The sequence below is a fragment of the Heloderma suspectum genome, chromosome 7 (assembly GCF_057233095.1).
Source record: "Heloderma suspectum isolate Gila_16-S chromosome 7, 16-S_ref, whole genome shotgun sequence".
NCBI lineage: Eukaryota > Metazoa > Chordata > Lepidosauria > Squamata > Helodermatidae > Heloderma > Heloderma suspectum.
Genome location: NC_139464.1, coordinates 69,375,185 through 69,395,391, shown reverse-complemented (window position 1 = coordinate 69,395,391; position 20,207 = coordinate 69,375,185). Strand labels below are relative to the sequence as shown.

Here is a 20,207-nt window from a genome sequence, read left to right as displayed (position 1 = left end):
TATATTTCAAACATATTCATAATTTTGCTTGCAGTCAATCTGCTATATCTAGTAAACTAAGTGTATACGGCCAATATCCAAAGAACTGTACAATTAGTTCTGTGTGGCCAAAGGGGTTTTGGCCTTGAAAAATGCAAACAGCAGGGCTCCATACCACATCGTTAGACGCTTATGAAACTGAGGTCACTTTCAAATAAAGTTTGCAAAATGGCACAGGGGCCTCTTCGTTAAAGAAAAAAGTCAAAAAGCCCACCGGGCATGCCCAAATATTTTGATGAAACTTCTAAAGTAATTCTTACCATCCCAGCCTCTGTGCATGTATGTATGCACCAAGGTGTATGATTGCAGATGTAGGCCTCAAGTGCAACAGAAGCCTACTGCATGTCACCTAACCCCACATATACAAACATGCCTAGTACAGACGTTTAGGCATTTGAGGATCCCTATAGGGACACTCCATTGCTGGATATATTTTCACTTCTTACGTCATGCAGCATGTTTCTTTGTAGCAAGTACAACAGAGCTGCCATCAGAAAACTCACACCCAGAGTTTGAGTGCAACACTGAGACGTAAGCACTTAAATCCCATTCAAATCAACAGTAGTTAGGCTGCAATCCTATACACATTTACATAGGAGCAGGTTTCACTGAAATAAAAGGGCTTTACTTCTGAGTAAACATAACTAATCACATAACCTACCTGGGGAAATATATAGCTCCTTCATTGTTGGTTTTTAGGAGATCCTTAAATACATTTTTATTTTGATATTTTTGGAGCTATGTTTTTGCATCTATCTGCTGCTGTTACTTTTTAACACTGATGGTTTGTGCTATGTTATTATTATTTTATTAATTTAGATTTTTTGTTATTGTATTTGTTGTATTTTTCTATTGCATATATAAGACACCTTATGAGGATAGATACCCTGAAATGTGGGATAGAAAACTGTAAAATAACAATATACAATAACCCCTTGTATTTGATTTTCTTTTTTGATCTTAAACACTCTTCAGAATTATTTTAATACACAGAAAAATTTTAATACACAGAAATAATACAACAGTCAATAGAAACAGATTTTTCTTACTATGCTTGTTTCAGCACTAATGCTATGGAAGAGAAATAAGAAGAAGAGGAGAATTTCATACCAAGGCTGAACGTTTTAACACATCTTTTCTGCAGCAGTTAGGGTGGTGACTTATAACTTGCCCCAAAAGATGAAATGCATCACCAAAGAAGAAGACACAAACTTGCATAAAATTTGCAAGTGTTAGTTTATATGTATATATGCAAATTTAGAAATAAGTCTTATAATTTAAAAAGAAAATACAGTAAATTACACCATAATGCAGAAGACTGTGATCAGGTGACCTGTGCACCTGCCTGTTCAAGCTGCTGTTGAGGTGCCAACTGTTATGGACAACAGTTCTGATGGTTTTTTATCTTTAAACTGGAATGGGACAGGACAGCCCTTCAAATGGAGGACTGCCCTCTGTAAAAAAAAATAAATAAAAGGACACATGACCACCATAGGAGCAGCCCCATCTGAAACCAAGGCTATGTGATTAGAAGATTAGAGGCTTTAACCACAAAGCACTCTTAATATGTAATATTTAGAAAGGGAAATGTATGAAACAAGTTTTTATTTTCCACACAGAATCCTTACCCTGCTAGATCTAGAGCTCTGACGTTGTTGCTCATGGTTTCTTCTGCACTGGAATCCGAGGACAAATCCCAAAGCCTGTTGTTATCTGACAGAATCTGATTTAAATGATCTCTGGAGAAGTGAGTTCCCCGTATTCTTTGCCTGTAAGCCTCTGCTTTCTCTCGAAGTTCTTTCACCTGGGTATGAACATTTGACAGGATTGTTGCATTTGTTTTTTGTGTAAGCTATTAGTCAATGAATAGCCACAATTAACAGCACAGAGTAGCATGTCACAGGCAGTGCATGACTAGTCACAGCACCAGTACTACAAGAAGCAATACTCAAGGGAAAGAGTACACACACATTTTTTAAAAGAAAGCATGTGTTTCAAGCAGTCAAGCCGAAGCACAGTTGTCAATAAATTATTCAGCAAGCATGAAAAGTGCACCAGCTATACATCTGCTTAGTACTGCATGGCATTTCTTTTTGAAGGTTTATAAATTCTGTAATTACTCCAGGCAGGAAGAACTTAGATGCAACCAACCTCCATATACCACATGGCATTTAGGGTGTTTTGAGAACCCTAAGGAGAAGAATACAGAACATTTATTTATTGAGAAATAATGTTACTATAAATTTGATTCAGTCAAAGCACATAATGATCCATTTCCTTCTATTGGGATTATAGTGTTATTCTGCCTCCTAGAGTTCAGATTACAAAAATGTACCTTAATTTCCTTTAACCTTGTTTTGAAACAAGACATCCCTAATGAAAAACCCTCCTTGGATCGATCAGTTTTAATACTGACTCTGATATTTGCAGGATTCAAATCTTACATGTATATTTTGTGTAGTTAGTGACTCCAAACAACAGATCCCCATTTTTACAGGTGCATCATCATTTCTACAGCACCAGCTTTGGTAGGATCAAAGAATTCAAACTGTTAGTACTGTGTTAATAACCAGAAATAGTAAGGCATGATATAGCTTTCACTTTTAAGTAATATTCTATCATCTTTTATTATTCTAAACTAATTCACCAAGTCTTAAGAAATTGGAATCTTAGTACAGAAACATATTCATCAGCCAAAATAAGGTTTGAAGTGGGACACTGAAAACTATTGTATTTATTTATTTCAGTGAATATGATACCTGTATTTGCAGCACAGCCTGCTGCTTGTGACTTGACATAAATGAAGAATGAGAAAGGCACTTTGCATTTAAAATTTACACCTAGCAAGAACTCCAGTTATCGGAGCATTTGATGGCATCGTGATTTCTCTATAACAGAGGAGGACACCAATACCCTACCTCCACCCAGTGTCCCGGCTAGGGCTTTATCATGCACACAGAGCTGAGTGCGAGTAGGGGCTGCTGCCGCCTTCTCTGCAATACCAGGAACTGATTGTGCATGCATGTAGTTGGAGAGAAAAGGCAGCCCCTATTTTCGCTGAAGTCATGCACATCACACACATGCTGTATATACTGTATAGGGAGAGATGTAAAACATGTGTGGCATAGATGGCTGAAGTGAATAACATAAGGAAGTCATAGAAGTATTTTCTCTACCTGCTACTCCAGCTTCAAAATGTCTTTCAAGTCTCACTAGGTTTGAACTATTCAGGAATTTCAGCTTATATGTAATCTAAATGAACAGCAAAGTCAATGTCATATATTCAGGGTGCACTGATTGCCACTCAAATAGTTGAAGTTTCCTGAATCTCACATGGTTGGCATTGAAGAAAGAGATCCCCTCCTACAACAGAAGTCCAAATAAATGAGGTTTTTCCCTTGTATCTAAACACTTGCAGGGGACGTTCCTATTTAATTCTATAAATCCCTAACCTATGCTGGATGACAAAATCTTACTCTGATAGATGTATGTGACCCTATACAAGACAATGGCATAATTAAAGCATACAGCCAATTGCATATTAATGCAATAGAGCAAAACACAGAATAGACAATGCTCTCTGTTTTAAAACAAAGATCTGGAAATTTGCAACTTTAAAAACATATGCCATTATTTTGTATGTGAAAATTAATAATGAAAAGCAACAAACTCTAGCAGAAGAGATATATGGGCACAGCAACTAGACACCTTAGGAGGAGGAAATGGATTCTGAGAATGCCTGCAGTGAATTATGGAGAAGCACAAAGAACCCCCAAGTTTCTTCAATGAAGCAGGAAGCAGCATTTATCCCAGCAGGACATAGGCTTAATAAGCTCCTACTGTGATTATGAACTGTCCCAACATTAATTTTTCAGGAGTCTAATTTAATGTGAATTTATACTAGAACTAAAGAAAAAAAACACTTTACAATAGGCTTTATAGTTTTTGACAAAATTGCTTTCAGACAGCCGCTGCATTGGGACTGCATCATAACCATACATTCTCACATTGTCAGCCTTTGGAGAAAAGTCTCTTTGGGGCTGAAGCTCAGTCACCCTTGTGTCAAGTGTTGGGGTGGGGGGAGCTCCACTGAGAATGCCATTCAGCTGTTGTTTTAGTTTCTGTTTTATTCAAAATGTAATGATAACAGAACCAAAGTGTTCTATGAGTGGATGCATGTAGAGAAGCAGTGCTGGGGAACATCACCAGAGACCGGAAACCTCAGACAGCAGCCATCAGTAGCTGTAATAAGAGTTGTACCATTTTTAGCAAAGTTTGTTTGTTCTATACTTCAGTCTCTTGTAGCATCATTTTATAAAATATGCGGTAGCGAATATTAAAGCAATTACAAGCTGAACTACCTTCCCACAATATGGATCTGAAGGACTCAATTCCCTTAAAAAGTACAGCAACATTAGAACATTCAAACAAATAGTATTAGAACAATTTAAATGCCTGCTCACTTGATCAGGTACATTTCTCCTGATACGCAACCAAGTTCCATCTTTGTATGTGTACTGAGCTGGAGACAAGAAATTTGATCTGTATTCCGTGTTCATTTTCCTAGGAAAAGAAAGTTGGCAGGGTAGGGAGAGACAAAGATTATTTTGTAATTATCTAGGAAACTTATCACTTCCGTAATGGGAAACGAACATCAGATGAAAGAAACCAAACCACTGACAGGGATTAATTTTTAAAGACAGAAACACTGGGCCTCAAACCCACTAGGAAGTCAAATCATCCCCACTGGAAGCCCCTCCAACTAATTTCAAATGTGTGGGGGTTGGCTTCACTCAGCAGAACAAACCATACTCAGCACTTTCTAAGATGCACTCACCTTTATTATCAAGGCTGGCACTACCATTAGGTAGAGTAAGGCAGCCACCTCAGGCAGATGATTTTGAGATGTCTTGAAAGGGCAGCAAATCATTAGGTATTAAATTGATGATGATGATGACGACAACAATTTAATGGGAGGGGGAGAGGCACCTGTGAAATTTTCTGCCTCAGGCACCAAAAAAATTTGTCTGGCCTTGAATACTATGTACCTTGACTTGGGGAGGGGTGGGGATGTCACTGGGTGGTCCACCTCAGGCAGAAAAATGTCTTTGGATACCTCTGTTTATTATACTGCTTTATATATTCGAAAGCGGAGCTCTGGCAATAAATACAGGATCCATGGATGACCTCCTGTGAGCTCTGGCTCAATTAAGCCATGGAAGAAGCTCCTGTGGGCATAATGAACCGCAGTCTCTCCTGCATGTTTGCACATTTCCCAGTTATTTCAGATAGATTAAAAGAACCATTACCCTCCACTCTATAGAAAAATATAAAATCTCTTGTATTCTCAGTTTGAGGATAAATCTAGTTTCCCCCTGCAGGATGCTGGATGAAATGAACTCCTTGAATTTCTGTTGTACAACTCAACAATCAGTCTTCAATTTAACATAATGAGCTGATGTACAATGGTGAGAAAGTTTGTGAGCCCCTTAGGATTGCCACATATTTCCAACCTAAAATGTTATTAGATCATAATCTAACCCCATAACCCTAGATAAAGAACCACAGATAACCTGATTAAACAAATGACACACAAACACGATGCTTTTTCAAAATTTATTTATCTCCAACTGATTCAACATTCAATATTCATGTGTGAAAAAGTATGTGAACCTTTAGATTCAGTTCCTGGTGGCACCCTCTTGAGCAGCAATGACTTCAAGTAATCATTTCCTGTAACTGTTGGTCAGTGTCGCACATCGGTTTTGAGGAATTTTGGCCCATTACAGAACTGCTTCAACTCAATGACATTTGAGGGCTTCCTTGCATGAACAGTTTTCTTCAGGTCCTGCCACAATATTTCAATGGGGTTTAGGTCCAGACTTTGACTAAGCCATTCTAAAACACAGATTTTTTTTTTCCGCAGCCATTCTTTTTTAGATCTGCTTGTACGTTTAGGATCATTGTCTTGCTGCATGACTCACTTTTGTTTCAGCTTCAGCTCACGGATGGATGGCCCAACATTCTCTTCTAGAATCTTCTGATACACTGCAGAATTCATGGTTGTGTCAATGATGCCAAGCCATCCAGGTCCTGAGGCAGCAAAGCAGCCCCAAACCATCACATTCTCACCACCATGCTTGACAGTTGGGATGAGGTTCTTCGGTTCAAACTCAGTGTTTGTTTTTCACCAAATGTAACATTTCTTAGTGAGACATTGAGAGACAAAGTGACCTCAATAGTGCCCCAGAATTCTATCTTAGGGAGGATTACAGATACATCGTAATAGCTGCACCCAATCTTGAACAACTGGAGCTGTACAAACACAGAAGAGCATTTACCTTGGCCCGCCTCAATGGACTCCCCTTGGCAGTTTTGGAGGGACGGTACAAAAAGATCCCCTGGTCAGAGTGCCTTTGCCCCTGTGGCATGGAACAGATAGAAACTACAGAGCACGTTTTGTTGTGTATATTTTATAGAGACATTCGTGCTGCACTCATCTCCCCATTGATGAATCACTTTCCTGGTTGTACAGGACAACAATATACCTATATATTGTTGTCTGGCACTAATTTGATATTTACATATAGCGTCGCCAAATTCTTTGCGGCCACGATAGATGTTTGAAGGAGGATGCTGAGGGAGCTTGGATTTACCTAGCTGGATGAAAGATAAAGTCTGGGGAGTAATGCCATCCACCCAATATGGCTGATATGCATTACATTAGTACTACACTGTGCTGAAGTGTTTATTAATTTGATTGGGGATATATGACAGATAATTTTAATGTACTTCTTTTTTAAATTCATCTATCTATTTTGGGCTGGTCTTTGACCGTAATAAAGTTTTATCTATCTCCCTTAATGAGGCCAAAAAGTTCTACCTTTGACTTGTCTGTCCAGAGAACATTGCTCCAGAAGCCTTGGGGATCATCTATGTGATCTTTAGTGAACTTCAGACAGGCAGCAATGTTCTTTTTAGACAGCAGTGGCTTTCTCCTGGCTATCCTCCCATGAACACCATTCTTGTGCAGTCTTTTTCTGACTGTTGAGTCAAGAAATTCACATTAGCCAAGGTGAGAGTGGCCTGCAGATCCTTGGATGTTACTCTGGGGTTCTTTTTGACTTCCTGGATGATGCATCAGTTTGTTCCTGGAGAGATTTGGGTAGGACAACTGCTCCTGGGAAGAGTGACTGTGGTCTTGAACCTTCTCCATTTGTAGACTATCTGTCTGACAGTGGATTGGTGGAGCTCTAAATCCTTAGAAAAGGTTCTGTAACCCTTTCTAGACTGATGGGCAGCAATAGCTGCTTTTCTGAGGTCTTTAGAGATGTCTTTTGATCATGGCATGATGTGTTTCCATACAACTGTATGGTGAAGACCACATTCACAAGTTTCTGATCCTTTTATAGGGTGGGGCCTCCCAAACTCACCCATGAAGGTCTACCTAATTACTTAAACACCCAATTCTAATTATTCCTTTTAATTAAGCTGATACAACCAGAGGTTCACTTACTTTTGCACATACCCTGACTCTTAAGTATTTATTGTTTGCCTAATTTATACATCATTTTATTGCACAAGATACAGACTAGGTTAATATAAACCCTATTGGATATTTAGGAAAGGACTGGTTTTGATTCACAAAGGCTATCATAGTAAAACTATGGATTTTCCATAATTATCATTAGGGTTCACAAACTTTTTCTCACTGCTGTAATGTAGCGCTAAGAGGCTGAGTTATGAACCAGAAAGTCTCTGGTTCAAATCTCACTTCTGCTGTGAACTCATAACGTGACTTAGGCAAGCCACACTCTCAGAGCACTGGGAAGCCAGGGGTGGCGGGGTGTGGGTGTGGGGAGGAGAAGCATTCAGGCTGGGCAAGCAACTTAGGGGATGGTTAAACATTCACTGAACACATTGCCAAGCACAGCCATAAAGGTGGCATGAGTGCCTTTTAAGAGTAGGCAAGTGTTTTATATGTACAATTTCAAAACACAAAGAGAACTGAATGAAAGATATATTACATTCTAAGATGTACTTTGCTTACCTAAAACTTCTATGCAAACATAGTGGCTTATGTTTTTGTTTGCAGTGTTTCTTTTTTGCTTCCGATTTGCTTTGCTTTGATGGATTTTTTGTTGTCTTCAGAAATGTTTCCTTCTGCTCATTCTGAGGCAAAAATAATTACAGAAACACCATATTAACTTTTTAGAAGCTACATTTCTATAACATACTGATCTTCAGTCTGAACATTTCTAAATATACTGACAACCAGTGATGTGGGTTTTCTGGAAAATTTTGTATTGAGCAACTTTCTATTATCCTTAATAGAAAATGTAATTTAGAATGCTTATTGGACATGTTTAGCAAATAAAACTTTAATTTTCCTGACATATATACAGTCAGGGCCAGAAATATTGGAACATGGATAACTGTTTTGGCAGTTGGCCTCTGTATACCACCACATTGAAGTTGAAAGGAAACACACCCAGATGGGAACGAAGTCAGGACTTTCAGCTGTAATTCAAGGGGTTTGACAAAAGTGGGGCACTAACCATTCAGGAAGGACAGCCAGTGGCATACACACACACACCATCGTTGGTGGCTCATAAGTAATGGAACGAATGGCTGACAAGCAGCTGCACGGCCAGGTGGGGCCTGTTTCCTGGGTGCCCCATGATCAATCAAGTAGAGAACAGTCCTGGAGGTGGTTCTGAGTGTTACATTTGCATTTGGTAGGTGTCCACTGGAACCCCCAACATGAGGTCCAAAGAGGTGTCCATGCGAGTGAAAGAAGCCATCATTAGGCTGAGGAAACAACGTAAACCCATCAGAGAGATAGCAAAAACAGTGGAAGTGGCCAACACAACGGTTTGGAACATCCTGAAAAAGAAGGAATTAACTGGCAAGCTCAGCAACAGCAAAAGGCCTGGAAGACGACGGAAGACAACTAAAGTGGATGACCGCAGAATTCTGCTCATGGTGAAGAGCAACCCTTTCACAACATCTAGCCAGGTCAAGAATGCTCTTGAGGAGGTAGGCAAGTCATTGTCAACATCTACAGTCAAGAGACAGCTTTATGAATGTAAATACAGAGGCTTCACAACAAGGTGCAAACCACTGGTAACACTCAAGAACCGAAAGGCCGGATTAGCCTTTGCCAGCAAACACCTAAAAAAGCCTGCCCAGTTCTGAAATAAGATTCTGTGGACTGATGAAACCAAGATTAACTTGTGCCAGAATGATGGGAAGAGAAAGGTATGGAGAAGTAAAGGAACAGCTCATGATCCAAAGCATACCACATCATCTGTCAAACATGGTAGAGGCAGTGTTATGGCATGGGCATGTATGCCTGCCAATGGCACCGGGTCACTGTTGTTTATTGATGACCTGACTGCTGATAAAAGCAGCAGGACGAATTCTGAAGTGTATAGGGCTATACTTTCTGCTGAGATTCAGCCGAATGCTGCCAAACTGATAGGACGCCGCTTCATATTGCAGATGGATAATGAGCCAAAACATACAGCAAAAGCTACCCAAGAGTTTCTCAAGGCAAAGAAGTGGGATGTTCTTCAATGGTCAAGTCAGTCACCTGATCTCAGCCCAATAGAGCAGTTTTCACTTACTGAAGACAAGACTGAGGGCAGAAAGACCCACAAACAAGCAGCAGCTGAAGGCAGCTGCAGTCAAGGCCTGGCAAAGCATCTTGAGGGAGGAAACTCAGCATTTGGTCATGTCCATGGGTTCCAGACTTTAGGCAGTCATTGACTGCAAAGGATTTTCATCCAGGTATTAAAGGTGATCCTTAAGTTTGAAATGACGTTGGTTTGTTCCATTACTTATGAGCCCCCAATGATGGTGGGGGGGTTTATGCCACTGGCTGTACTTCCTGAATAGTTAGTGCCCCACTTTTGTCATACCCCTTGAATTACAGCTGAAAGTCCTGACTTCGCTCCCATCTGGGTGTGTTTCCTTTCAAATTCAATGTGGTGGTGTACAGAGGCCAACTACCAAAACACTTCTCCTTGTTCCAATATTTCTGGTCCTGACTGTGTGTGTGTGTGTGTGTGTGTGTGTGTGTGTGTATATATATATATATATATGTCAGAATTCTTCTAATAGTCAAAACTATTTGACCTGAAATATCTGATCAGGTAAAAACGTTTAATTAAGCACACTTAGGGTACAGCGGCCAGCTGAGGAGCTGTTGGAAGTGGAGAGGAAGGTCCACTGGTGGAACAGCTCTTACACCATCAGAGGCTCCCTAGTAGACTTGTGGAAAGTTCTGCAGGAATAGATGCCCCACCAGCGCCGGGGGCTGAAACAGGGTGTTGTGTCAGAGATGACCACGTATCTATGGGATCCTAAGCTCGTAGGTCCCCTGACATGCTCCCCAAGAGGGCCCAAATGGGAGGGAAAATAAAAAAAATCTGCTCCCTTACCTCCTGCCCTGGTCATAGTGAGTTGGTAGGGCTTTGGACGTCGCGGTTGCTCCACCACAGATTCTCACTCACACAATAAGATTGATCGTTACACTTGCCAAGTCTGTACATTATCATGGTCTCCCAAATTTTATCATTCCACAGCGGCTTAGAAAATTGCTTAGGAGATTATTCTGAACTGCTGCTAGCCAACCAAACCCAAATGGCTCAATTCCCATATCACACCAAACCATGATTTGAGCTTCCAAATGTAAAACAGGCAAACCATGGTTGAGAACGGCTTGTCTGTTTTTCGTCTTCCTGCCACTCAGCTTCATAAGTTTGCAAATTCACTTCCATTCTGTGCAGTGCAGCAGACATAACCATTTCTCAATTCAGACATCATACCAAGTCAATTCATTTGCACATCATGAACTGAAAACCTACTTCAAATCATGACTTTCGCTTCCTGGCATGATGCCCAGTTTGGATATCATCCCAAACCATAGTTATGTTTCCTTTAAATATGGTTTGGAGTGATGTTTGAATTGAACCTCTGTAGCAACAGTAATGCCCCATACACATTTGTTTTTGAAAGAAAGAGAATGAACAGGACAATGTCTCTAATAAAATCCATGCTGTATTATATAAAAACTTTGATTTGTTTAAAAAAATACAGCCTCCCCCGCTCTGCCCACCACAATATAATCACAGTTACCAGGATGAGAATCTGAGGTGACCATGTGAGGTTTAACATTTCCTATATCAAAATTACTAAGTGAAAAAATAAACAAATCTTTAAAAATTAGTTAAATATAAAACTGTAATACCTTTTCTGCAGAGATTTCCACAGGCTCAGATCCAGGACGCTCTGTCTCTTCCAAACGGCATCTCTCTTTCCATTCTTTCACAGGGGGTGAAGGTTTGAAACTCCTTTCATATTCAGTTTCAGGAATGATGACAGGAGACTTAAAGGGTGGAATTGACTGACTTGCACTGTGAATCAACTTTGGTTCAGAAAACATGTTAACTTGGTGATTTTTAAAGCTAAATTAAATTTCCCACTGAAAACAATGGGACTTGACTGTGCTTAGCTTTGCTCAAATTATAATAGTGATTTCCTGTGAATTGAGAAGCCTCCACTGTTCAGAAAAGTCACAGGGTAGTATCCAAGGAAGTCCCAGTACGAGCACTAATGACGTTGTACTAGCATAAACTATGCTTGTACACAACGTGACTTGTGCAACAGGGAAAAGTGGCACTGCCAGATGTCAGCAACACATTGACGTTTTCCCCTGTTGCGCTAGTTACGTTGCACAAGCATCTGTTTATGCTAGCACAACATTAATAGCACTAGCAGGAGTGCACCACTGGATCCTCCCCTTAATCAGGTGTTATAGACTGATGTAGCTGATGTTCTTCAAAACGTAACTGGATATCTCTGGGATTCCACCTAGTAAAATATATTATACTTGAACACAACAATAACACTTTTTTATATGATATACATACTACAAGCATAATATTTTGCGCACCACAGTTTAATGTGCCAAGACTGCAAACCTATGCAGACTTAACTGGGAGTAAGCTTCTCTTATATTCCAGGTAAACCTGCACAGGATTGCACCGGAATGTATAGCAAAATTACTTCATGAAGGCTTAATTCCTATACAAATGTACTCTGGAGAAAGCCCCACTGAACCCAGCTGGGCTTATTTTTAAGTAAACATGTACGGGACCAGCTTTACAAAAAAAAATACAATTACATTTTAAATGCCTTGAAGGTTACCTGATCTGCTGCAAGTACTGGAGAGAGTTTTTGAGGTGTTTTCCAAACAAACTGCCTTTGATACTCGGAACTTCTGGGGAAGCTACTTGATCGTGAAATATTCATGCCTGCTTTCCTCTGCAGAACTCTATTAAGCTGCCAATAGATATTGACAAAGAACTCAGGAAGATGTCACTTTTTTATCTAGAAATGTTTGAATCTTAAATAAGCAGTATTAGTATGGATATTTACTTGGATGAAGGCAAGGTATACTATTACACTCCGTAAGCGTCTCTGAAACCTATGATGTTTTCAATTAAATATTGCTCCTGTTAGTACCAATATAAAATTGCCACTAGTTTGCTCAGCAGGATCATGAAATTGTAAATTTCATCTAATACCAGGTGGTTTATTTCAAATCAATATGCAAAACTTTAGCCTTCTTTATGCATGCTGAGTATTTATCTCAGTATACCATACTGCAATGCTATTCCTACTTACCTGAGAGTAAGCCCTATTGAACTGTATGGGACTAACTTCTGAGCAGACATGTAGAGAATTGGACTATTATTCCCTTTCTCACGCCTCCCTTTGGTCTTCTCCTCTTCTCCAAATTCATCTAGAACACTCACTCTTGCAGTCCACCTTCTATAAATGTCCCTACCCGCTTTCACCCCATCCTTCACCAGGTTCTTTTGCAGCCTTGCCCCTTATTAGAATCCAAGCAGCTCAGCCAATGGCAGCCAAAGATCCTTCTGCCACTGTTAATACTCTGTAACATTAGGCCAAATCTCTGCCATGACCTTCAACACCACTACAACCAAATCCCTTGCGCATTATATTATAAACAGTTTCAATGAAAAGCGTTTTTTAAATTATTACACACAGGAATTCAGTTGAACTACTATTATTATTTGAGCCTTGGCTTTTACTTGCATCATCAAACCAAATCAATTGCAGTAGTTCCCTACCCGATTGTCTATTTTTCCTACGTCCTTTTTGGCAGATGCTAATATTTTATTCTCAGGCACTGAAGTTCTGGGTGGTGATTTCTTCCTTTCTGCAAGAGCTACAGTTGATTCAGGCCTAGAACCTGCAGAGTTGGAATGCATTTTCTCAAGTAGCCTGGGCGCATCTGGCGTTTTAATTCTTTCCTGATTTATATCATCTTTGCTGTCATTTATGTGCAACTCCAGTGGCTGGTGAAGTTCAAGTTCTGATGATGTATCTTTTTCTGAATCATTGTCCCCATTCCACTCAAAGGACTTTGAAACCTGTGTGTTGTAATAAGGTACTCTTCTCTTGGAAATAAAATTTGGTTCTTTGGAGATTCCTGTAAGACATGCAACATCAAATCTGTGCATCCTAAAAATTCTTCAAAGGTCTCATTCTCAAAATTTTCAGTTTTTTCTATGCAGCAGCACAGGAAAAAAGGAAGTGCAAATGGACATTTCATAAAATCAATGCCTTTTTTATTTAGGAAACACCCAAATGCTAAGAACACCTATTAATATCACTTTGTTTTGTATTGTTGAAACTCACAGAGAAAAAAGCTTTCTATTGCCAAACATATGTAAGAAAATGGAGGGTAATAATAACCACAGTATTTGACCCAGCGTGTTTGCTTACAGAACAATCCTATGCATGTTCCTTGGAAGTAAGTTTACTAGATTGAATGGAGTGTAGGGCACAATCCTAAGCATACTTAGACAGAAAAAAGACCTACAACTCCTAGCATTGCCCAGCCACCATGGCTAGTTGGGGAATGCTGGGAGTTGTAGGACATTTTCCTGTCTAAACATATATAGGAATGTGCCCTTGCTCCCAAATACATGTGCATAGGACTGCAGCTGTACAGCAGAACCCTGTACATACACACAATGCAATCATACACACAGTAGAAGCAACAGCACATCTAATATGGGGTGATCATTAAATATGCTGACCAAGAGTTTAATTGCTATACAGGATTAACCATGTATTTAGAATCATTATATAACTTAAGAGTTTTCAAGCTTAGTACGAACAGATCACCCTTTACAAGTGTTCATAAATACCATTTGTTCCATACTGAAAGTTAGTATTTCAAAACCAATTAGGAGCACAGTCCTAAAGGACTGCCACTTCAGAACCCTCTGCTCATCCAGTGCCCTGCTAGCAAGGGGTAGTCAGCGTGGGTGGAATGATGGAGGCTTTTACAGCCTCCTGTTCCACCTTAAATGCAATTTAAGCTAGGTGGAGCTCTAAGCCCATCCACCTTCCTTACCTCTCAGTGGATGGCGAATGAGAGGCATGTGGATCAAGTGCATTCACGTCTCCCCTTCCCCCACCCCCATACTGTCCCGCCTGCTTTTCTCCCTCTTTGACCATCTTCGTGGTCACAACAGCAACCTCGGAAGAAGAGCTGACATGGCGCTTTCCTTGGAGGCTGCGGGGGGGGACCCCATTTGGATTTTCCCCTCCCAAGGTCATAGCAGGGATTATAGGATTGCTCTGCCTCTCGGGTTCTGTCTCTCTCAGTTCTTCTGATCCTCCCATTTCCATCACTGTATCCTCTTTCATGCCCATATACACTTCCCTTTAATCGCTGAACTTCACCCTGCGACTCTGCACTTCCCATCATAAATTCTGAAAGTATTTTTTAATTGAAGGAAGCAGTAACTATCATAATCTTATTGCCATATGAAACATGCACCAAGACTATGAAAAAAGAAATTGTGTTTACCCCTTATCACTAAACTCTGTATAATTAATACATAAAATCAATAACCATAGTAACTATTTTCTAAAGCACTGCAGAGTTAGAAAATGACAGAAGACTTAGCTTGGCTTACCAAGTTCATCTGATCGAAGTCCAGCCCACTGGCATTTTTGCTCACGTGTAGGGCTACAAAGCTTAGACTGATTTGATTTTCTCCATTTGAAGTTCCTCTTGTACTCACTCAATCCCTACAGCAAGACAAAATGTGCAACAGTGATTGATGCCATATTTCAGCACAGTCCTCATGGGACTTATCTTCACAACAATTCTGAGGCTGTAAAACCCTTCCTTCAGATTTCAAAGCACTTCATTATCACTTTTAAGGAAAAGGGCAGGGGGAGAGAGTAAAACCCCTATTGTTATAAACTGTCCTGAATTTTTTTAACTGAAGGGAACTATAGTCGTTTTAAAGATAAATTGTTTGATGGATACTACTAAGGGCCAGAATACCATTGTAAAGACAGGCTAGAAAGTTGGGAACTGGCTTTATATATAACAAAGGGGTTACTCAACAAGATGTGGTCTATTCCCAGCCCCTAACAGGTGTGCACCTCCCTCCAGAATACTATAAGCTGTCTGGGATCTGAATACTAGTCCAGTTCCCTCCTTTGCCTCATCCTATTTTCTTTCTAATATTCAATTTTCATGCATGGGAGTTTGCGGTGGTGACTTCTTGCATCTTTCTCCAAATCGTTGTCCTCATTCCACTCAAAGACTTTGAAATGTCTATGTTGTAATAACGCATTCTTCTCTTGGAAATAAAATTTGATTCTCTTTGAGATTCCTGCAAAAGTCTGTTCCTAACTCAGTTTTGGATATTAGTATCTACCCCGAAAGATCACTCTTCAACTGACACCCAACTGCTCTCAACATGCAACAGTTCCTGGAAGCCAATCAGCATGCTCAGTTCTCCTCAGCTGTTTTGCTATCCCCCTTTTTTCTTCTTTTCTCTAATTTACAGCCCTATATTTTTATGCCTACTTGGGAGCCTTTGTCTGCAGAAAGCCCTGTTTTACTTCCCAGCTGAAGAACAAAGGACCATCAAGTAGAACAGTCTTGTAAATATGCCATCACCACCCAAAATTACTACTCTACAAAAATGCTACTAGGCTGGTGGAGAATGGCAGAGGAGGGAAGGAGCTACATTTCTATGCTGGGTGCAGGGGGTGGGGGCAACTTTTTTCTTCTCACAGCCTGCTTGGTACAGAGTGCCAAGGGACAGAGTGCTCCATCTCCATCAGCCTGCTCACTCATCTGCATGTATTTGTTATGTTTCTATCCCACCTTTCCTCCAATGAGCCCAAGGTGGACTACATGATCCTCCTCCCCATTTTATCCTCACAACAACCATGTGAGGTAGGTTAGGCTTAGAGTCAGTGACTGGCCCAAAGTCACTCAGTGAGCTTCATGGCCAAGTGGGGGCTAGAGTCTAGGTCTCCCAAGTCCCAATCCAACACTACAACAGAGTTCCTAGTAGCCTATAGCTACCAGGCTAATACTTAAATATAAGGCTGAAGTACGATGGCACAAAGAGCATTTTTTGTTTATAAAGTGCTTTGCAGTCTTTGTACATTGCCTTCACAACAATCCTATGTGCTGGACCACCGTTATTTCCGTTTTACTGATAGCAAACTAACAGAAATAATGACTTGCCCAAGGCCACACAGTAAGTCACCAGTAGGAAGGAAGTTGAATCCCAGGACTGCAAGATCCAAGTCTTTAGATCATACTTTTGAAAGAAGCTCCCCTTAATTTTTGAGAAGATAGGGATTACTTCACATATTATGATATTCAGACAAGGAAGATACTTCTAGGCAGGAACTATGAAACCTACACATAGGTGGACATGCCTGATTATTTTACACACGTAATACACGCGCTGAGAAGCCACAATTGACTGCTACCAGCGGGAATGAAAACCTCATGCATAAAATAATCAAACATGAATAATCTACATGCAGGCTACACACTAATTCCTACATGAGATGGCAAATATCTCCTATGCAGGATTTTAACAGTGTATGAAGCAGCCGTCAAAGAGAAAATACAACAGCAATACAGATATACTTCATTGGTCTGAACATTTATTTTTCTACTACTTCCTAAAAGATACCCTGTTTTCACTTTACACTTTCTTGATTTAATAGCACATGTCATCATTTGTCTGAACCGCTGCAGTCCCGAGTATATATCCTAATTTATCTTTATCATGTACCTCTCATAATGGGTACACTCTGAACTGCCATCTTCATTGTCTAGCCAAAAATGCAGGGCAGGAGAAGCGTGGACGGAATTATCCCCTCCATGCTTCCCCTGCCCTGCTTTGGATAGGCAGTTGGCTCCGAGTTCAGAGGCGGCCGCCTATCTGGATTGGATTGCACCCTTACACTTACACAGTTTATTTCAGTGAGGCTTGCACAGAAGAACTTTCCAGTGGATTGCATCCAGAAATGTCTATCTTCCACTCTGAATGGTTCCTAAAATCTACTGCAACTTGTGGCTCTCCAGATGTTTTGGCCTACAACTCCCATCAACCACTCCGAGTGGTTCCTAAAATCTGCTGCAACTTGTGGCTCTCCAGATGTTTTGGCCTACAACTCCCATCATCCCTCACCATTGCCTATGCTGGCTAGAGTTAATGGGAGTTGAAGGCTAAAACAGATGGAGGGCCACAAGTTGCCCACCCATGATTCTCCTGCCCGAGGCCTTCCTTATACAGTATTTCTTTTTCCCCCTGGATGGCTCTGATACCTTTAAATGCTGCTTTACAGACACATTTTCAATGGGTGGAACTTTCACTATCCATTAATCCATCTCTATCCTAGGTAGAGCACTGCCTGATGAATTTTTACCTGGCACACAGCTATTAAAGATACTGAAGCCCTGGCTGTGAAAGAAACACCAGTCCCAACACTTACCCCCAGTCCCAACTTCCCGTGCCAGCTCATCCCAACGGGTGCCCACATACTAATTCAGAGCCCCAAATGGGCATATTGCCATCCCAGTTCCTTTGGGGCTCTCCCAGCGCCCCTCATCCCCTAATCCCAGGCTGGGCTGGGGCACCGTTTGAGTGACAGCCAGCAGCAGGACCCGATTGGCTGCCCGCGGTGGACCCCTGAGGTGACTACAATGGGCTCTCCCCTTGAAACTGCTGGAGCCACAACAGACAGAACCAACGACTGGGGCGCGGGGGGGGGGGGGAGTACGAACGGAAGTCGAGCGCTTGTCCTAGCTAGAAGCCTCTGAGGGGATGAGGGGAGAAGTCGCTGGTTGAGGGGAAGGCGGCGGCGGCGGCGGCGGCGGCGGCGGCGGCCCCTCCATCTCACCTTCCAGCGCACGGGCATGACTCCCCGCCTAGCTGGAGCTGGACCCGGGCAGCGATGTTCTCCTGGACGGTTACGGGGCTGGGATGGGGGCAGTATGGAGGACGCGGTAGCTGTAAACACTCCCCGTCTCCTTGACGAAAATACACGCGCGCAGCCGGGGCCTGGCTTTCTGGCTTCGCCTCCTCCCACGCCTGCGCGAGGAGCCACCCAATCACAGCCTGCGGGCGGGCTTGCCTCCCGCTCTCCGGCCCCTCGGCTCTCCCCCTCGCCCTCAGGGCGGGGGGCGTGTGAGGTGCTCGCCTCGTTCCCCCCAGCTTCCCTTCGCCGCTGCCGAAGCTTCGGGGGGAAACAGGCGCTCGTCTACGTGCAGCTGGCCCGCCTGCGGCTGCGTCTCTCGGCCTGCGGGCCGGCGGAACCGAGAGGGAGGAAAAGGGGTTCTTCTCTCTCCTTCGTGCAGGGATGATTTTAATCCTCCGCCGTTCCTGCGGCGTGGGGAGGATGTTGCAACGGCTGGAGTTAAGGTTTGGCCGGAGTTGCGGGGGGCCGTGTTTGTACCCAGGTCCAAATCAAATCCCTGCTCAGCCGTGGAGTTCACTGGATGAACTTGGGCTAGTCATACTCACTCAGCCAAACCTGCCCCCCCCGGGGGGGGGGCTACGTACGTCTGCCTGTGCTCTTTGGAGGAGGAGGGAGAGGGTAGACATGTAATAAATACCTTGCCTTTCCTCACTGCCTACAGCTGTTGGAAGATGTGTCACTAGCTCTTGTGGGACACAGGGGAAAAATGTACAAAGATTCTAAGCAACACTTGCAGCGCAGTCCTACGCATGTTTATGTCAAAGTAAGCCCCACGGAATTCAGTGTTTATTAAATTTATCCCACCCTGACTCAAAAGAGCTCATGGTGATGAACGTTTATCCTTAGAACAACCTTGTGAGCTACGTTAGATTGAGAGATGGTGACTGGCCCATGATTACCCAGTAAGCTTCATGGCTACCATGGATTTAAACCTGGGGGAAAGATCCAATGGTGCGTTTCCACAAGCGCTATTGATGTTGTGCAAGCATTGGTTTCCACTAGCACAATGGCAATTGTGGGAGTGCTCCTTTGGATGCTTCCCTGTATCTCCCTAGTCATAGTCCAGCAGAGCCACTATGGATACTGATTTTCTCAGTGGGGCCTACACCCAAGTCAGGCTGCATAGGATTGTAACCTTCAGCTGCAATTCTAAGAAAACTTGCAGCCTGACGTCTGCATGTTTACTCAGAAACTAGTTCTGAATTAATAGGACTTGCTTCTAAGTAAGTGAGCATATGGCTGCAACCCTACTAGGAAACAGGCTGGTGGTCAAAAGGAAAAAATTACATACTTTTGTGAAGTCTTTCACCTTTGTTGGCTGTTCTCTTCTCTCAATTCTGTAACCTCTCCTACCACTTCCTAGAAACAGCAGACCTTGGTGTATCTCTTTTCTTTGGAACATTTTTCTGTTGGCAATCGCTTTTCAGTCAACCAGCTACTGAATCAAAAAGAACACTGATAAACATAAGTATTAAACTGGAACTACTGAAGAAATATGAGGGATAGCAATGCCTTTCCATGTTTTACTTCAACTCTTTTAGGAATTATGATCATTTACTGTTATTCAATAATGTATCAGTCAAATTTAGAGTACAGTATGTCTCTATAGAAAGGAGCTAGTATCTGGCTGCATTTCAAATTACTCAAGAAGAGAAGTAAAATTGAGCAGAACAAAAATGATGAGCCATTTATTGTGTTAACGTTTGCTTCTGGGCTGCAGCAAAACAGCAGCTGCTTGCCATTTATTCAATAAGTATATATACAATTTGTAGCTGTAAATATGCAATCACTGCTCTGGTCAGGGGTCTCGG

The 20,207-nt window shown here is 41.8% G+C and overlaps 1 protein-coding gene across 4 annotated transcripts in view; it reads right to left on the bottom strand.

The window, feature by feature from the left end:
- The window catches only part of SAXO6 (stabilizer of axonemal microtubules 6), a 32,787-nt gene extending 13,012 nt beyond the window's left edge, over nt 1–19,775 (bottom strand). Inside the window, exons 1-9 of one of the 4 annotated variants that reach the window (XM_084810550.1) lie at nt 18,319–18,511; nt 15,066–15,180; nt 13,203–13,564; nt 12,253–12,387; nt 11,294–11,470; nt 8,090–8,211; nt 4,503–4,602; nt 2,191–2,229; nt 1,668–1,843 (exon numbers count right to left, since the gene is read on the bottom strand). In XM_084810550.1, coding sequence (XP_084666676.1) covers nt 1,668–1,843; nt 2,191–2,229; nt 4,503–4,602; nt 8,090–8,211; nt 11,294–11,470; nt 12,253–12,387; nt 13,203–13,564; nt 15,066–15,180; nt 18,319–18,336 — 1,244 coding nt within the window. In that variant the 5' untranslated portion in view covers nt 18,337–18,511. The other 3 variants (XM_084810553.1, XM_084810552.1, XM_084810551.1) reach the window with 3 other exon arrangements.
- Nucleotides 19,776–20,207: the final 432 nt, after the last annotated feature.